At 50.5% G+C, this 18,556-nt stretch overlaps 1 protein-coding gene across 2 annotated transcripts in view; it reads right to left on the bottom strand.

Moving 5' to 3' along the window:
* LOC125917213 (protein KIBRA) overlaps window positions 1–18,556 on the bottom strand; it is an 82,361-nt gene that overhangs the window by 29,040 nt on the left and 34,765 nt on the right. For both annotated transcript variants that reach the window (XM_049623462.1, XM_049623463.1), the window contains exons 8-14: window positions 17,014–17,256; window positions 10,449–10,538; window positions 9,088–9,623; window positions 5,987–6,095; window positions 5,470–5,550; window positions 4,467–4,553; window positions 3,094–3,286 (exon numbers count right to left, since the gene is read on the bottom strand). In XM_049623462.1, coding sequence (XP_049479419.1) covers window positions 3,094–3,286; window positions 4,467–4,553; window positions 5,470–5,550; window positions 5,987–6,095; window positions 9,088–9,623; window positions 10,449–10,538; window positions 17,014–17,256 — 1,339 coding nt within the window. The remainder of the gene's footprint in view (window positions 1–3,093; window positions 3,287–4,466; window positions 4,554–5,469; window positions 5,551–5,986; window positions 6,096–9,087; window positions 9,624–10,448; window positions 10,539–17,013; window positions 17,257–18,556) is intronic.

Below are 18,556 nucleotides of genomic sequence, written 5' to 3' on the forward strand. Positions count from 1 at the left end.
ACAGCAGAGGTGTTATACAGCTGCGAGTGGGGAGGCCCAGGCTGCAGCCATACATCTGACATGGTGTTTGAAGCGGGAGAATGAGATGAGATTACCAAGGCAGTGAATGCAAACAGAAAAGGGGAGAGGGGTGAGTCCTGAGCCCTGACACACAGCAGTTGGGGAAATGAGAAGAATCAGCCAAGGAGACAGAGATGCCAGTGATGAGGGAAGAACACTGAGAGTGAGGTGCTGGGGAAGCCAAGTCAGGGCAAAGGAGGCCGAGGAGGATTCTGGGAGCAACTGAACCAAACACAGTCGACAGTCCAAGGAGGGTGAGGATGGAGAAGTGGCCACTGGGGTTAGCTACGAGGAGGCCACGGATGACCTCGGGGAGCACATTTCTAGCAGAATGATGACGGCGAAATCCCACATGAACTGGGTTACAGAGAGAACATTTCACCTTTTGCTATAAAGGAAAGAAACAAAGTAGTAGCTGGAGGGAGAAATGGGTAAAATCTTTCTTTTTTTTTTTGTTTTTTTTTTTTTTTGTTTTTTTTTGTTTCTTAAGAGAATTAATAGCCTGTTGGTGTACTGACAGGCCAGGCCCAGCAGAGGAGTGAAGACTGAAGAGAGGAAAGAGCCAGAAAATAACAGGTAGTGAGAAGTTGCCTCACATGGCAGTGGGGGGGGCGCCAACCTCAGAGCCAGGAGAAATGGCAAGAACCCAAGAAGCGTGGGGAGCAAGGCCCTCAGCAGGGGGAGTATGAGGGTGGGAGAAGAGGCCAGAAGTCTGGGGACAGGGGAGAGGGTAAGAATTTGCCCCTGGGAAGGGGAAGGCAGTACCAGTGCTGAGTAGCATTAGGGCTCACGTGAGGTTTGTGACCACAATTTTTTTTTTTTTATTTTTTTTTTTATTTTTTTTTATTTTTGGGACAGAGAGAGACAGAGCATGAACGGGGGAGGGGCAGAGAGAGAGGGAGACACAGAATCGGAAACAGGCTCCAGGCTCCGAGCCATCAGCCCAGAGCCTGATGCGGGGCTCGAACTCACGGACCGCGAGATCGTGACCTGGCTGAAGTCGGACGCTTAACCGACTGCGCCACCCAGGCGCCCCTGTGACCACAATTTTAACACGAGACCATACGGCATGGCTGTGTTTTAGTGCATGGACGGAGAGTTCACTTTGACAGGGCTGGGTTTTCCCAGGTGGGGATGGCAAGGTGAAAAAAGCCTCTTTGTTGTAATGGTTAACTATGGAATAGGAGGGGTGCCTGGAAGTGGGCTTTCTTAACAGAACCTGCTCTGAGTGGCACTGAGCTTAGCAGCTAGGGAGTGGACAACAGGGTGCAGCTGGAAAGCCTGTGACCCCGATTATGCCATGCTAAAGCATTCAGTAGAACAGTTGCCGGAGATAGTGGGCAAGGCAGGCCACGTGTTCATCCAAACCCATAATCCAGGTCTGTGGACAGGGGGGACGTGGTAACCACCTGAGAGGCGGGACAGTATGAAGGCTATGTGTAAAGAAGCTGCAACCAGGAAGCGGACTTCTCCACTTACTCAATGGATGACCTAGGCAGGTTACTTAGCCCTTTTGCGTCTTGATCCTTCATTTGTCAAGTGGAGGCAATCCTAACGCTTCTTCCTCAGGCTGCTGTGAGCGTTAAGGGAGACACTGCATGCAGATTTCTTAGCCCAGTACTACAAACAGACGCTGCTCAGGATGGGTACCACTGTGGCAGCCTGGCTGATTAAGCAGCTCAAAGCAGACCAGGGATTCCCCAAACCCAGCAGTGTAGGGAGACCGCGTGGGAGCACACGGCCTTTCTAGTGTCTCACTTCCTCGCTTACTCCTCTAGCCACCAAAACACGGCAGCCTGACACTCTATATCCCCACAGGATACGGGAAAGTAGATTTCCCATTGGCCACAGACAGAGACAAGCCACAGTGGGATGAGCGCTTTGGCTGCTGCCATGGCAACCAGCAATGGCCACACTTCAATTAGGAAGGAGGAATAAAAGACATCCAATTAGGAGAAGAAAATAGGATTGAGTCTCTTCTCATTGAGGAATTCCCAGGGCTGAGGAAATGTTTCACAGAAGAGCCTGGGATTGGAAAAGCTTTCTGCTCTGGTGCCCAATATCTACCATGCTCACCAGTCTTCAGTCACTGTCCTACCTGTGGGTTCCAGGGAGCACCACACTGGTACAAACACCAAGGGGCTGATGTTGGTGGGCTGCAGAAGGGGAGCTGCCTAGCTTCTAACTGCTCATGGCTCTTCTTGATTGTGTGACCTTGGGAAGGTTCTTTTACCTCTCTCTGCCTCGGTTTCCTCACTGATATAACAGTACTTGTTTTATAAGATTTTAGTGAGGGTCAGATAGAAAAACTACACATAAGGGGCTTAGCTCAATGTCCACCACATAAACTGCATTCAATCTATGGATGCTATTGCATTATTGTCAGTAGTAACATCAACAACATAAATGGCAATGATGCTGTTTTGTACCCCAGCTGAGGAGAGCAGGGGACTGATAGTCAGTGAGCATCTAGTATGTGCAGACACACTGTTGTTTTACATCCTTGCTATGGGGACCAGCGGCAATCAGCAGTACTTGGGAGCTTATCAGAAATGCAGAATCTCTTGGTGCCTGCCCCCACTACTGCCCCAGACTTACTGAATCAGAATCTGAATTTTAACCAGAGCCCCAGGTAACTTGTGTGCATGTTCAAGTTCCAGAAACACAGCTTTAAGCCTCATTTAATCCTCAGAGAACCATCTGTGAGGTGGGCAGTGTTAGCTGGATTTTACAGATAAGGAAACTGAGACTGAGAATTAAAGAGTCATAGGCAACGCAGCCTCGGGCACAAGGGATGAAGCCCTGTAGTTCCATGGTTGACAAAGGGGCTTCCCGCCTCCTCGCCCCCTGCTCTCAATGAGTGTGCCAATGCTGTTCACCTGTGCAACAGTCCCTGCCTGGAACCCAAGACAAGCTTCACACTACAGCCTGTGTTTTCTCCAAGCGTTCTCCCTGAAATACAAGGTGGGCCAATCTCCAGAAGGACAGACGGCTGGACAGTCAGACAGACAGACAGACAGGCACAGCCCTCACCAGGCACTCCTCCAGATGGCTTCTATCGGTGGTACAGACATCAACTCTTAAGGTCTTCTGGTGAAGGGCTGGATAGGACATGGACACCCAGAACATTTCATTGAACACGAGAGTGTCTGAGGCATCCAGGGGCCGGGTCCGGAACAGGCAGGTGGTGCTTTCGGAGCAGGGAAGGATAGCTACACGAATGTTCCTAGAGAGAGACAGAGAAGAGCCTGAGTCAGCCTGGGTCTGGGATAATGTGTTGGGCTAAACTGTTGCCGCAAATCCCTAAGACAATAACAGTGGAGGAGTTTGTAATTTCTCAAGCGGTTATGCAGATATTTGTAAGGGAAGCAGAGAGGGCCCCAAGGATAACAATTGCTCTTCCTTCTCCCAAATCTCCAATCCTTAGAACCTCAAAGAGTATGGAACCTGAGGTCAACAGTGTGCAAACTTCTGTGCACAGAAGGATCAGCAAGATTGTTAACACTCAGGAATCCTTATACAGCTGCTGGTAGGAAGGCAAAATGCTACCGCCCCTGCAGAGGGGAATGTGACAACCCTAACACAATTCCAGATGCACTGGCCTTGTGACCCCATTCACCTTGCTTCTAGACACTCTTCTACAAATACCACTGTACAAGTACCAATGAGATATGGAGAAGGTTACTTGTTCTGGCACTGTTTGTAAGAGCAAATGACTAAAGACAACCCTAGTGTCTAATCTTCTTTATTCTGTTTGTCCTGCTTTCCTCCTGTCTTTCCCTTTCCCACATGTCACAGCCTCAGATGCTGGCTGGGTACAGACCTCAGAAATATAAGCTCCTGCCCCAATGCCTATCATCTAAAGGAGAAACCTGCAGGCAGGTGAATGCAATGAAACGTAAACCCGGTCTGCCAAGGCAAGAGCCAACAGGCAAATAGCACAGGTGTTTGCTGTATAATCAACTGTAAGGTAATACCCATCACGCCCTTCCAATAGAAGCACAGTGACAGGCACAGGCTCTTGAGAATTTCAGGCCTCTTTCTGTGTGCAATATTTGAGCTTAGAGCAGATAATAGGGGCCATGACCCTCTTCTTTGTGAGGCTTCAAGTTCAAAGGGCAAGGATTTGCTCACCACCCCGCTCTTAGTGCTGGCACATGGTAGGTGCTCACAATGTGCTTGTGAAGGAACTGAAGCTGCCTACAGTGCTTCTCGTTCCAGTCAGCGAGTTTGCCATCACGCCTGTATCCACATCCACATTCACAGTACTGACACTGTGCATCATGGCCACACAGATGAAATACGCACGGGGCCCGATGGTGCAGCGGGCAAGGGCAGGAGAGTGCCCCCAGGGATGGCCGCAGAGGTTGAGAGGCTCATACAAACCCTGTCAGCCACATACTCACACTTTCTGGTCTTGTTGCAGCAACAGAGCAGAAAGGTTACTGAGCTGGATGATTAATATTGCAAATTGCTTATTCTTCTCATCGTACCTGAAATGGAGAGGGACATATGGAGCACGTATGAGTAACACATTTCTCTCTCTCTTAATCATCACAGACGTGGCTGCTGGCTGCTTGGGGGACTGTGGGGAACTTGAGAGCACAGGCCCAGTGCTTTGGGCCATGTAGGGATGCAGGTTCAGACCTGCCGGTCTGAATTCTTATTTTTATTTTTTTTTAAATGAAGTGTCAGCTTAGATTTCCGTTTACTTTTTTTTTTTTTTTTTTTTTACATTTATTTATTTTGAGAGAGACAGAGTGTGAGCGGGGAAGGGCCAGAGAGAGAGGGAGAATCCCCAGCAGGCTCCACGCAGTCAATGCGCAGAGCCCAACGCGGGGCTTCAACCCCATGAAACCGTGCCGTCATGACCCAAGCCGAAATCGAGAGTGGGATGCTCAACCGACTGAGCCACCCAGGTGCCCCTATCAGTCTGAATGTTTAAGGAGAAGCCAGAAGATTGTGCTGTGTGAAATCTCTTGATACTTGAATATTGGCAATTTCTACTAAAAATAATATTGTGGCCATCCTGCATCAAGGGAAAACACAGGAACAACAAATCTGGGCTGCAGCCCCCAATGGCTGAAACTTCAATGGGACAGTAAGCCAAAAAACCACAGCAACAATGGCCCCAAAAAACAAGGCACAGGAAGTCTTGGTCATGGTCTTGCTCTGCCACTGGCCAGCTCAGTGAGTTGGGGCAAGTAACAAGGTCTTCAAAGCCTCATTCTTCTCTTTGGTAAAATGTGGAGGTGAGAGGGAGGGAAAGGGTTGGCCCTCTTTAGTTAGGAGGCCACAAGTGTCGGCAGGTCCTGCTGGTTCTGCCTTTCTCCCCTAGGCAGCCATGAAGGTCAAAACTGGGAAGATGCGGCTGACCACCCATGTGCTCCTGCCCTCCCAGTCACTTACTTCAGGGCAATCTGAACCCGGGTTGCACCCACTGCTTCGGATTCGTCACTGTCAAAAGCGGCAGCTTCTGAAGCACCCGGTCTGAGAGGCAACACAGGGAAGAAGGAGGGTCAGGCTTCCCTGCAGTCACCTGGGGCCAAAGTCATCTTCCAGAAACAGGGTTCCCTCTGGGAGGGCACAGTCGGGTCCTCAAGGAGGAAAGTCTGGGTCAGCTCAGACTCCCTGCAGATTCCGCCTTCCCACAACTGCTCGGGATTCCTGTCTTGAAGGGGCTGCACTTCCTCCAGCATGAACTCCCCCAGCCATACGCTCCTTAATGGCAATCGTGGAACTGGCACTCCCGCGAATGTGAAGTGCCCCCAGCCAGGAGGAGCAGCACTGTCTGCATCTTCAGCCTATACCACACAGGGCTGAGTCACCTGGCCATGCCCTTCTGTGGGTTCCTCCCACATACCTGAGGGGGCCCAGGCTCTGCATACTCAGACTTCCCAGAGACAGTCAAGACTCAGGGACCCACCTCTGCACAGAAGCCTCATACACACCACTGTCCCCGGCCACGGATTCATCTGACACAGCAGCTGACACACAGGCCACTTTCAGGCTGCACCCCTGGGCTGTATTCACAGCTGGAGAAAGGAAGGATGGCAAGACAGGATTCAGAAACCAGGACACTGTCTTTGCAACACACACTTATGACCTACCCTCTGCCCCAAGAGAGTCCTGCCAAATACCACCACTGAACTCGACAGCAAGGTCCTGCCTTCCTTTGGGGTGAAGGAAGGGGTAGCGGATGATTCTGTGTTTAGCATCCCAGACTTGGAAGCCAAACTGCATGGGTTCAAATCTCAGCTCCACCACTTACTGCTTCATGACACTGGGACGTGGATTTCACCTCTCGAACCCTTGGATTCCTTATCTGTAAAACGGGAATAACAACACTTACCTGGTAGGGCTGCTGGGGGGGACTCAATGAGACATTATAGGGAAGTCCTCAGTACAGAGACTGGTGCAGGAAAACGCTGTAAAATTCAGCACCACTATCCTTATTGCAACGGTCATTCCCAGCACTATGGTGATGCCTTCTAGATCAATCCCTACACACCTGGGGCGGGGCGGGGCAAAGTAACAACTGCTGGACCCTTGGGAGGGGCAAGTAGAAGAAAAGGGAAGATTTCAGCACGAGCTCTCCTGCTCTGCCTATCCCATTCCACTCCTAACTCAGCTCTCCAGCTCCCTCCCCTTGACGGAGGGCCTCAAAGGTCTCCGACCCAGGGCTCAGACCAGGCACTTGGCTCATGCTGCACATTCCTTCCTTCTTCAAGTCACAAGCGCTGGAGGCGTGGCAGGCCATGCTCAGAGCTACCAGCATGGATAGGAAGGCTCCTGAGCTCCATGCAGTGGGAGGGCAAGACCAGATTCAGGCCCTTCAACCTCACAGCTGGCACTTCTGACTGCCTGCTGTGTGCCAGGCCCTGGGGCAGCCTGGAGAAGAGGCTGGGGATGGGCCAGGCTGGGGAAAGGGATGGTGACATTGAGCCTGGGAGAAGCAAAGTGGCCATCTGGGTGCAGCTCTCCCAACCCGTGTTCCATGCCTGCTGCGGCCAGCGGAGACCTCCCGCCTTCAGACCCATGCATCTCCACCCTTCACTAAACCACTTAAGGAGATTAATTTGTCTGCTGACTGAACAGCGGCACTAATCACATAACCTGCTTAGTGTCGAGCTCAGCCTGGCATCGCTCACTGCAGGGACGGCTTTTGGAGATGGCATGAAGGGAATGCCATCCTGAGACATGTGTGGTCCTTGGCCCACAAGCACCGAGGACACTCTGGGGGAGACAAGGAGGGTCACTCCCAGCACCTTGCTGGGTCCCTGACTTGGCTTATTGCCAGCCTTTGACAGAATGTCAAGAGCTCTTCTGAAGCCTCATTACAGGTTCCACCTGCACTCGCTCCTCTCCAGGGGACAATTTTCTGAAGTTTGCCACCTGCTGTAGTAGGAAGCCTGTTTTTATTTTTATTTGAGAGCACTCAGCAAGACTCCCTTCCTGATGAGGGAGCCCCAGGGATCTCTCGGCACCTCTTCTAAGGAAATGGCTGGCAATCACCCAGCAGACCCTTTAATTAACCAGGAAATTTCGTCTCCCCCCCCCCCCCCCCCCCCCCCCCCCGCCCTTGCTCCCACCAGCCCTTGCACACGAAGAGATAATTCTGGGCATAGTGGCCAGAGCCTTATGGCTGAGATGGGTCTAGCTTCTTCCAGCTGGCGTCACAAGGAGCCAGGAGCAGGAGCCCTGTGTGCACGAAGCCAGCACATGTCTTAGTGTGGGTTCTGGGCAGGTGGTCCTGACCGTATCTTGTATACCTATACTCAATAAATCATGGCCAGGAAAGCCTGGGAGCCCCAGGGCACCCTGCTCACAGTTCTGACCTTCACATCAGATGGGCGTGGTGGGGCCAGTGAGCACCAGAAGTGTCCCAGGAATAAACACACAGGGCTGCCTCACATCCTGAGAGAAGTGTGACAATAAAGAGGTTGGGTTCTGGGGTCAGGAAAACCCAGATTCCAATCCCTTCTTTCCCACTTGCTGGCTGGAGGACCCATAGCAAGTAATATCACCTCTCTAAACCTCTGTCTCCTCATCTGTGAAATGGGCATAACAGAAGTAACCTATTTCACTGTGTAAACCACACAGCCCGTCACACAACATACCCCAATAAAATGTAACTATTATAATATATGCTGGCTGCTAAAGAATTTTTCTCCTAATAAATAATAACTCTCACCATCATCATCTTCTGTTTTAGAGATTCCTACCTGAATTTCAATCTATACCAAAATATTCTTTCTGACCCCATGCAGAGTGGGAGCCAGATCCTGTCATTCCCTGGCTTCAAATGGTCATATGGGTCCTTGCTGCTATTAGGATAAAATCCAAACTCCTTACCATGGCCCACCAGGCCTTAAATGACTGGGCCCTTCCTGATTCTCTGGTTTGCTGGTGACCTCTAACCTGTGGCCTCAGAGATTTTGCTCTTACTTTTCCCAAAGCTGGCTCCTTCTCACCATTTAAATGCTCACCCAAATGTCGTCTTCCTTCACAACCCAGTCTGAACTGGCAGCTCCACCCCCACCTGAGAGGCCCCATCACATCCCATTTTATTTTCCTCCTAGGGCCTTTACTGGTCTGGTTGTATAGTTAATGTCTGTGCCTTCAATGGCATGTAAGCTTCTTGGGGACAGGGACCTGGAGCTTGCCAGTCTTCCATACTGTGTCCTTGTGAGTCACCCTGTGCCTGGCGCATGGCCCATATGCTGACTGAATAAATGAAGGAATCCATGTACAGCCATTAGCACAAGATCTGGCATTTAGTTTTAACAGATGCTTAATATCAATTGAATGAATGGATCCATCATGGAAAAACCCTTAGCCTGGGACCTGGAACGTAGTGAGTACGTAAAAATAATGTCTCCTGAATGAATAAATGGACTGATATACACATAAAGCCTGGGCAGATAGAAAGCAGTCGGTAAATGGCCCTAATTATCACTGGGGTCTGCACTCAGGCCTGAGTGCAGTTCCTACCCTGCCCCCCCCCTTCGTGGTCCCCCTCTGTACCTTGGCCCAACTGTTTGCCCTCCGTTCCTGGTTCCTCCGGCCGGTACCTCTCCCGGGTGCCACTGCCAAGGCTCAGTTCACAAAGAGTGGCACTCAGCTCCGGGTCGTCAAACTCCAGGGGGCTCAGGAAGGTGTCTCCAGCCAGCAGGGGGTCAGCAATGAGAGGGGAGCAGGGCGGGGACGGAGAAGAGAGTGAGGAGCGGGGGGACAGGGAGGTCATGGACTTCGGGGTGCCAGACAGGGAGCGCAGGGCCTGCAGGCGGCTGCCCCCCTCTGCCTTCTGGGTCTTGGCCACCTCGTCCTCATGGATAGTGGTGATGCAGCCTGAGGGCCGGAAGCCCGTGGCCCCCTCCAGGAGCAGAAACTCCACCTTGCTCTGCAGCTCCGAGTCCAGCTGCTCGAAGGGGTCGTAGTAGAGATCAGTGAAGCTGGCTGAGGTGGAGGAGTCCAGGCTAGAGGCGGCTAGGGAGCCCCGGCTGGATGCGAGGGATCCAGGACTGCTGCCTGAGGAGAGGGACTGCATGCTGCTTGAGAGGCTGGGGGCACGAAGACAACAGAGGGTGAGGACACACAGAAGGAAATGGGCCACCCTGAACCTCCTTCTTGGCTCTGAGAAGCCCTACGGCTGCTCGGAACACTTAATTTTGTTGGACCCTCTTGACAGTCTCCAGGGGAGACCATGCACCCCCATTTCACTAAAAAGGCATCCTGAGAAGGCCACATGATCAGAAAGTGGCAGAAGGGGGATTCCAATCCAAGTCAGCGGCCTTAAAAGTCCACTTTTTCCCGTTTGCCAAACCTCCACTGGCTGTAGTCCATTTTTACACTATGTTTTCTTGTATGAATCCAGCCCTATTTCTTGATATTTTTCTTCAAATAAACTCACTCTTTACTCTTCAACACATTTATTTTAAAAGGAAACTTTACATCCTAAGTGGGATTGGAAAAGCAGCATCATTTACGACAAATAGAAGGCAAGGATTAAAAATATCTGATGGAACAAAATATATTAAATTCCAGCGATATGCTGTTGCCCACTGAGGCCCAGGCCTGAGGCCTGTTCTCTCTGCGTTGGCAAAGCAGGTGGGCAGATATTACAGATGTGAATGGCACCTGACCGGGGGGGGCGGGTCTTCTCGGTGCTGTCAGGAGGGCTGAGGGCACCATGGTGCAGACAGGTGAGGGACCCTGCCCTGGCCATGCCACACCAGCCTCGAGTCCACCAGCCTAACCAGCTGCCCCCTGTGTTTCCAAATGTCCACACTCAAGCCATGGAGGACCCAGGAAGGGCAGAGCCTGGGCGACCTCAGGATGCTGGTGTCTGGCTGTCCCCAAGGCCACACTTGTGGCCCACTGCTCACCTTTTCAGCTGGGAATGCAGAGCTGCTACCTGCCGGGTGGCTTCCTCCAGTTCTCTCACCAGCTGGTTCCTCTTACTGTTTAACTTTAACCTGAAGGAAGAGAAGGCATGAGTGGGGAGCACGAGGGGGAATCCAGCCTCCATCTTCCTAGACGAAGAATCACAGGCATATACGTGTGAAGATGTACATGCAGATCCACAAACACACAAGAATTTTCTGGGAGTGTTTTACTATGATCTTTGGGGGAGATATGGCCCCCACGTATGATCCTATAGGAACTGCTATATTCGTCACCTACTATATAACAGGCACTGTGCTAGGAAATGGGTAACACTGCCTTCATTCATTTGTACAAGAACCCTGCACAGCAAAATGGTTTTTACCACTTTACATATGAGGAAATTGAGGCGCTTAAGAGTTAAATAATTTAATGCTGGAGGATTAGTGGTAGAATTAGAATTCCACCCAAGCAGCCCTCCCTTCTCCTCCTTTTCCCTCCTTCCTTCCCATCCATTGGCCCCTACTCACCCACCAATATTTGCTTAGTGCCTACCTCATACGAGAACCTGGTGGCACTTGGCACTAGGGGTAAAGATATAAGCAAAACAGAACTTGTTTCTGCACTTATGGAGCTCACATTCTGCTGGGGAGGGTGGGGGAGGACACACATTAAAAAAGTACTCAAATATCGAATATCTAATGAACATACTGTGTGTCAAGGTTTAGGAATAAAAAGTACGGAATAGTGGAAAAGAACACAGGAGAGACCCAATTTAGACTAGCAGGTGGGATTCTTGGAGCAAGTGGCTTTGTGGCTTAGCCTGTGCTGTACTGAGCTCCCTGGGCTCACAGTTGGACCTTTCATAGCTTCCCTGGCAGCTGGGTAGGTGGGGCATGGGACCAGGTTCTGGCCAATAGGAGGTGAGCAAAGGATGCGCATCAGGCTGAGGTGGTTAAGAGATGTTGGTGGATCTTCCCCACTGCTCCCTGGAGGGCTCTAAAGGAGCTCGTGCCACAGACGGAAGAGCCTGGGTCCCTGAATGACCAAACACACATAAGGCTGCCTGTCAGCCAGGAAAACTTCTACTGTATTTAGCCATAGAAATTTAGGGGGTTGTTTCCTGCAGCAGGTGGCCTCTCCTGACTAGTAGAGAAATTTAAGCTAATATGAAGGATGGGTAGGAGTTGGCCAGGAAAAGCACAGGGGAAAGAACATTCCAAGAGGGGAATCACAGCAGGGACCTCTTTCATTTTAAAGACATCATGGCTGCTGTGAGGAAAATGGGCAGGAGGCTGTGGATGGGAGACAGGGACAAGAGTTGGGGTGGCTATGATGGTGTGCTTCAGACGGAGCAGACAGAGAAAGGTCATGGGCTGGATGAGGGGCAAGGCCGAGGGAGTTAAGAGGAAGACTGTGAGGGCCCTGTCACTAGCAACTGAATGGATCTGAGATGGCCTCTGTCGGGATGGGAGAGTGATGGGCAGAGCAGCCCAGGGGAAGGGAAGAGTTCCCTTATGGATGTGTGCGTATGAACACTGAACAGGTGGGCTGTTGTAAACGTGGGGGACCCCCATCACATGATGACCACATGAAAAAGATGACCATCTTCTATGGACCAGATTGTGTCCCCTTACCCCCAAAGTCATATACTGAAGTCTTAATAACCTAGTACCTCAAAATGTGACTGTACTTGGAGATAAGGCCTTTAAAGAATTAAGGTAAAATGAGGTCATATGGATGAGTCTTAATCCAACATGACTGGTGTTCTTATAGGAGGAGATTAGGACACAGACATGCATGCAGAGCGGACCGTGTGAAGTCATGGTAGACGTTCATGTATGGATGGCCACCTTCAAGCTAAGGAGAGAAACCTCCAAAGAAACAATCCTGGCAGCACTCTGGTCTTGGACTTCAGGCTCCAGAACTGTGAGACAATACATTTCACCTATTTTGTGGTACTTTGGTGTGGCAGACCTAACAAACAAATGTACTGCCTTAGGGCAAAATATAGTGGGGGGAAAAAAGGGAGGGCCCAGGACTAAGCTCTGAGTATAAACAGCACAACAAGGTTGAATGGACCAGCAACAGTTGGCAAAGGAACCTGAGAGAATGAGCCCAGAAGGCCCAGAGAAGATGCAGGGAGTGTGGTGGAGTGTCCTGGAACTTGGGAGCAAAGATCTGCACCATGGCAAGTCTCATATCTGATACTAAAGCCCAATTCAGTAACTATCTCCCTGGAGGCAAAATCCTTGCATTTAGAAGCAACCACTGGATATAGGCCCATCTCTCAGGTACTCTCCTGAGATCCTGCATGGAGGGCAGCTTGGATGGGCTCTAAGCAGTGTGCTGGCTCCAGGCATGGCTCTCTCTAACCCCTGGAGTGAGCCCACTCTAAGGTCCCAGGATCTGACAGGGAAGGGGCTCCATCAAGCAAGGCTGTGCCCTAGCAAATGCATGATGTGGGCTGCCCTCGTGTATCCGCTAGATTTATGGTTCTCAGTGTGTGGTCCACAGACCTCCTGTAGCAGAAAGGAAGGAGTGGTTATTAAATGCTCAATCTTGGGGCCTACTTTGATCAACTGACTCAGAATGTGTGGGGCAGGGCTCAGGAATCTGCATCTCCATTAGGACTCACAGGTGATTTTTAGGCACACTAAGGTTTATGAGCTGCTGCACTGGTTGGAGGCTGGACGTTGTATCTCCCACAGACAAATGTGTTCCACTGTCGGCCTCATATCCCCTTATGCCACCCTGCTAGAGAAGGAATGACTGACCCGTTCGCAGAGCACAGCCAATCCGGCCTATGGCCTGGGAAAAAGAGTTCATTCTCATGGGAAAACCTAATCATGCCATCCCTCCACCAACACAGGCTCTGCAATGAAGACCAGAGCTTGCTCTAGACAACTGAACAAGATGGTGAGGGACTCGACATGGTCCTTGACCAGCTCAATCCCTGGTGCTGTTCTTCCAGAGTCCTGCTTGGGGCTGGTGGGGCAGGCAGCAGACCGGCAGATGGAGCCCATAATGAATAAAATCCTCGACTCTCAATGGAATGGACAAGACCGTGGGATCTCCTGACTCTCCATAAGAGCAAGCCCTTCAGGCTGTGATGTTGTAGGCTCAAGGAACAGCTGGGGCTCACCATTTCTACCTGCATTTTCCTGTTTTCTGGGAGAAAGGTCATAGAGACGTGTTCTGGCAGCAAATGCAGGTCACACTGGAGCCCAGCTAGGATGCCAAGGGGACTGGGAATCGGGTGGCCTCAACTTCCTGTGCACAGGGGCGTAGCTGCCAGCAGCAACATGCAGGTGCCGAGGCCTCCTAGTAGAGGCGTTGGGCTTAGTAGGACATATGGCATTTGTGTGTGATGCCTGGCACATGCTGGGAAGCCACAGACGCATCAAGCGTGGAAGTAGGAAGAGGATCCAGAAGGTGGAGCTGGAATCCCCACGAGCTGTGGCTCAGTACCTGGGGTGCTGGTTAAAAATGCAAGAGCTTGGGCTACATCTCAGGCCTGGGGAATTGGTCCCTGGGGAGGAGTCCAGGGAGTCCACACTCTAACAAGCACCCTTTGTGACTGCACAGCAGCTCTCAGAAGTGGTGGTGAGGGCCCACGGAAAGGGAGGGGGGGCATGGGGTGCAGGGATGTCTGACTGTGACTGATCTGTGATTGAGGTTTGGCAGGTCTGTGGTTCCTTCCTGGGTATGTCTATTCCTGTCCATCTCAAAGGCCCCTTGAGTGGAGAGGCTGATGTGTGAGGGTGAGGAGCATCATACACTCAGTTGGAGGCTGGGAGGAGGAGACAACGAGAGAGAAGAGAGAGGAACATAAGAAACAAAAGACAGAAAGAGACCTAGACAGAGAACAGCAGAGTCCGGGGGATGAACACATACAGAAAAACACGGGACTAGAAGCAAAGAGCTGTAGACACAGACAAGAGATTGCTGGGTTGGTTTTCTCCTCTCTCCTCTGGAGGATGATCAGAGCCATCAGCACTGTCCCTACCATTCCTGAGGCTCTCTCCTCTTCCTGCCCACATGCCCCCCCGCGGCTTCCCTCTGCACGTATCTCTGGGACCTCTGGGCTGCCTGGCTCAGCCACTGCTGTGGAGTGGGGATTCTGGCTTCCCTGGACTGGCTGTGTAAACTTGCCGTTCTCAGTGGCAATCGGACCTTTGAAAGACAGGGCTGAGACAATAATAAAAGCCCTTTTGACTGGGCAGTGGCCTCAGCAAGCATGGGCCCCAGAGCCAGCAAGCCTGGGTTCTAATCTCAGCTCTGCCATGTGGTGGTGTTGACCGAGCCTCGGTTTCCTCACCTATAAAATAGAGAATAGTCTCAGGGTTGCTGAGAGATTTAAATGAGATGATACAGGATACTGGGTCTAGCACATAGTGGCGGCTTTTGCCTGTAGCATACGAGTCTCTAAGATAACCTCCAATCCTACTTTCAAGAAACCAAAATTATTATAGCAGGGAAGAGCCTCAAATCACAATCTGATCCAACTGCCTGCCTTCAGACTATATAGGTATTCAATACGTAGTTATAGTTTTTTTCCCTATCAGGCAACTGAAGTCTATATTGGTCAATGACTTGCTCAGGGTCAGCAGTGGGATGGGTTTCTTTTTTGATCCAACAAGGAGTAAGGCTGCCATGAAATGTGTTCTCTTCAGCTGCTGGCAGTGAGCATCATCAACAGTGAAAGGTTCCCCATGGAAGCTGTAGGGTCTGGGAATAAGTGAGGGACCCAGGGGACTGTTAGAAGAGGCCAGAAGATACATGCAGAAGCCTGGGAAGGGTGTGCGTAGGCCGGCTAACCATTTATTCAACTAACACTGGAGGTACGAGGGTATATAGACACAAGCCTTCTGCCCAAAGTATGCAGCCCCAGGGAGAGCAGGACAGAGTCTTGCTGCTGACGATTTCTAGCAGGTACTTCAAGGGCTGCAAAACACCAATTATGGAAGCCCTGTCCTACTCCTCCTCCACTTGTCTGGTGGTGGGTCACCCCATCAGCCATCCCTTCCAGGGGAGGATAGAAACACTTCCCTGGTAGCCATTCTGAGAAAGGGCTTAAGGATAAATGGACTCTGCTGTGCTTACAAGAGGCCAGGCAGAGGCTGGTCAACGTGACCCCTCGGGCACCCTACCATGTGCAAGGGGGGTTTATTCAGGTGCTGGAGTCGGATGTCAGCTGGGTGCTAGAGAGCTCAGAAGGCTCCCGAAGGGGAGATGCAGAGAGCGCACATCCAGGCCCCTAGGACTCCTGGCCTGCTTCCACTGGGCTGGAGGCAAGTTTACCTTCTTTATAAACTGGGCTTCTGCCTCTGATTTCACTGGAAAAGAGGAATTTCCTTGCTCATTCTCGCCCCCAAACACAAATGCGCATGTGCGCACACATACACAAACACATACACGTATGTGAAAATCACTACCTTTGCTTCTAAGCTCCTTAAGGGTAGGTACCTTGCTCACTAAAGTCTGCTGCCTAAAAAAGTGAAAGTAACTAGAATAGATTTTAAAGACACTGGGGCAGGGATTGTGACTTATTAATTTCTGAATCCTCCAAACTGCCTTGCATGGAAAATATGTACCAAAAAAGCCCATTTCTCAAATAAATGAATAAACAATAGCCTGACGGACAGAATGAAAGAATGAATGAGAAGCTGAGGACTGCAGGGCCTGTCCTGAACACAGGGTTGTGTTCTGTACATGTGGGTGTGGAGGCTGGGGAGACAGTGAAGGAAATCAAGTCTGTTATCCAGAGAACATAAACCAGTAGCTTTTGGGTTAAACCAAGCCCACAGATGAAGGTGATTTAGCCTTCACAATATTACTTAAAGTTATTAAATTAGTTGTCAATAGTTAAAAATACAGACAATTCTTTTCTTGAAATATGGGGACCTCTGGCAGCCTAAGGCCTCAATTCCCACCAGCCAGAGGTGGGAGTTGGCACCCACGAGGGACAAGGGGGTTCTGTGCACTCCAGTGGGACCCAATCTATCAGCAGGTGGGCCTCCAGCATTTGTATTGCCTGTTTGGCTCCTATCAGTATTTCATTCTGCACCCGCATCGAAATTAGTGTTTTTCAAAGTACAAACTGCAACCCCTTAGCATGAGGTGAAATCAATTTAGCGGGTCATGTCGTCATGTAAAGGAATGCAAGAGAGAAAATATCAGAGGGCTATCACACATAGTAAGAGTATACATGCTCTATTTTGTCCCTGTCATGTGAGTCACTGTCACCGAGTTGGCAAATGACTACTCTACATTATATAGGGTTGTGTGGCTTACGTTAGTCAGAAGATAATTTCTGAAAACTTGCACCCGAGCAGACTTTTTGGTGCTGCGATTCCCTGTGTAAACTCCTAGGTATCTGGTATTCCGGGTGGTGAATCATTTCCCCCAGTTTGCTACTTTAGCAAGTTGCAAGATTTCTACACCGAGTGCTCTTAGAGAGGAGCCCTTACGCCCCAGGTGGTCCCTCTTGCCCCTCCTGCTTCCGTGGAAGATAGACCCAGGAGGGTGGGTCCCAGGCCCCTTCTGGCCCCAGCCCAGCCCCACCTCTCTGTCAGCGCCTTGCTCTGGGTGTCCCGGGCTGCCTGCAGGTCCTTCTCCAGCCGCTTCCGGGCCATCTCCAGCTGCTCCACCTCTCCCTGGGTCCACTTTCGGGGGCTGATGAAGCGCATCTCCTTCAGCAGCTCCTCCTTCTCATTGATGAGGATCAGCCGGTCCCTTTCGGAGTCTAGCACTCCGGGCCAGGCCTCACTGTCAAGCTTGGCCAGCTGGATCTTCAGGTTGGCGATCCTGTGGGTGGAGAGGGGAGCATGACAGGTGTGCCCAGCGGCACTGTGGGAGCAGGGTAACAGACTGTGTTTCCAACGTTATGAGGTACCAGGAGCCATGACATCCTCAGAGCAATCTTTGGCAATGACTGTCTTCCCTTGGACCAGCAGGCCATCTCAAGGAACATATTTTCATCTAACAAACACAAATGGTGCCTACCGTGTGCCAACAGTGAGTAGGCTCTGCAGGGGTGGGAACGGGATGTAAACAAAGCAATGTCCTTGCCCTCAGGGATATTAAGGCTGGTAGAACAGAGAGCTGGATTCATCACCAGGCAATAACCTCCTACCGCCAGCTATGTGACCTTGGGCAAGTCACTTCATCTCTCTGGAAGGAACAACAAAGGCTCCTTTGTCATGGGGTTGTGGTAGAAGGTTTTTAGACATATTCCATGAACTCTCAAAGCACGGTATTTGGCACATAGTAAGCACTCAAATGAATGTTTCTGTATATATATATACACAGAATATAACATTGGGTAAACTCCCCAAGACTTGTTCTGAAAATGAGCAATAATGTGCTCAGAGTGTCTGGCACATAACTCGTGCCCAACCAATGGCAGTCATGGACCCACTACAATGACAGACAGCAAACCCTGAAATTGATAACTGTATGTTCCTAGCCCAGAGAATGGTGGCAGCACAGTGTGGTATAACCAACTGTGGATTTGGGGTCAGAGGCCTTGAGCCAAAGTCTTGGCTTTGGCCTTGACAGAAGGACCATTCTTTTTTTTTTTTTTAAATGTTTATTTTTATTTTTGAGAGACAGAGAAAGAGAGAGAGAGAGCGAGTGAGCAAGCATGAGCAGGGGAGGGTAAGAGAGAGAGGGACATATGGAATCAGAAGCAGGCTCCAGGCTCTGAGCTGTAGCATAGAGCCAGATGTAGGGTTCGAACTCACAAATCATGGAATCATGACCTGAGCTGAAGTTGGACGCTTAACCAACTGGGCCACCCAGGTGCCCCTATAAAAGGACCATTCTTAAGAAATCATTTTGGTATCATAAGCTTCTAGTACACTGCCTGGTACACTGTAGGCACTTATTAAATGTTAAAAGGATGGAGGTGGGAGCTCAATCCCTTAACTTTTTTGAGATGCAGTACCCTCACCTGTGAGGTGGAACATGCAAGGTGGGTTATGAGAACTGACTGAAAACTTATCATAAAGAGCTCTTTATACATTGCCAAGTGCCCATACAGATTAGGTATAATTACCTTTGGATCCAAGAAAGATTCACAATATAACTAAGATTATTGCTACAA

The sequence above is a fragment of the Panthera uncia genome, unplaced genomic scaffold, assembly GCF_023721935.1.
Source record: "Panthera uncia isolate 11264 unplaced genomic scaffold, Puncia_PCG_1.0 HiC_scaffold_159, whole genome shotgun sequence".
NCBI lineage: Eukaryota > Metazoa > Chordata > Mammalia > Carnivora > Felidae > Panthera > Panthera uncia.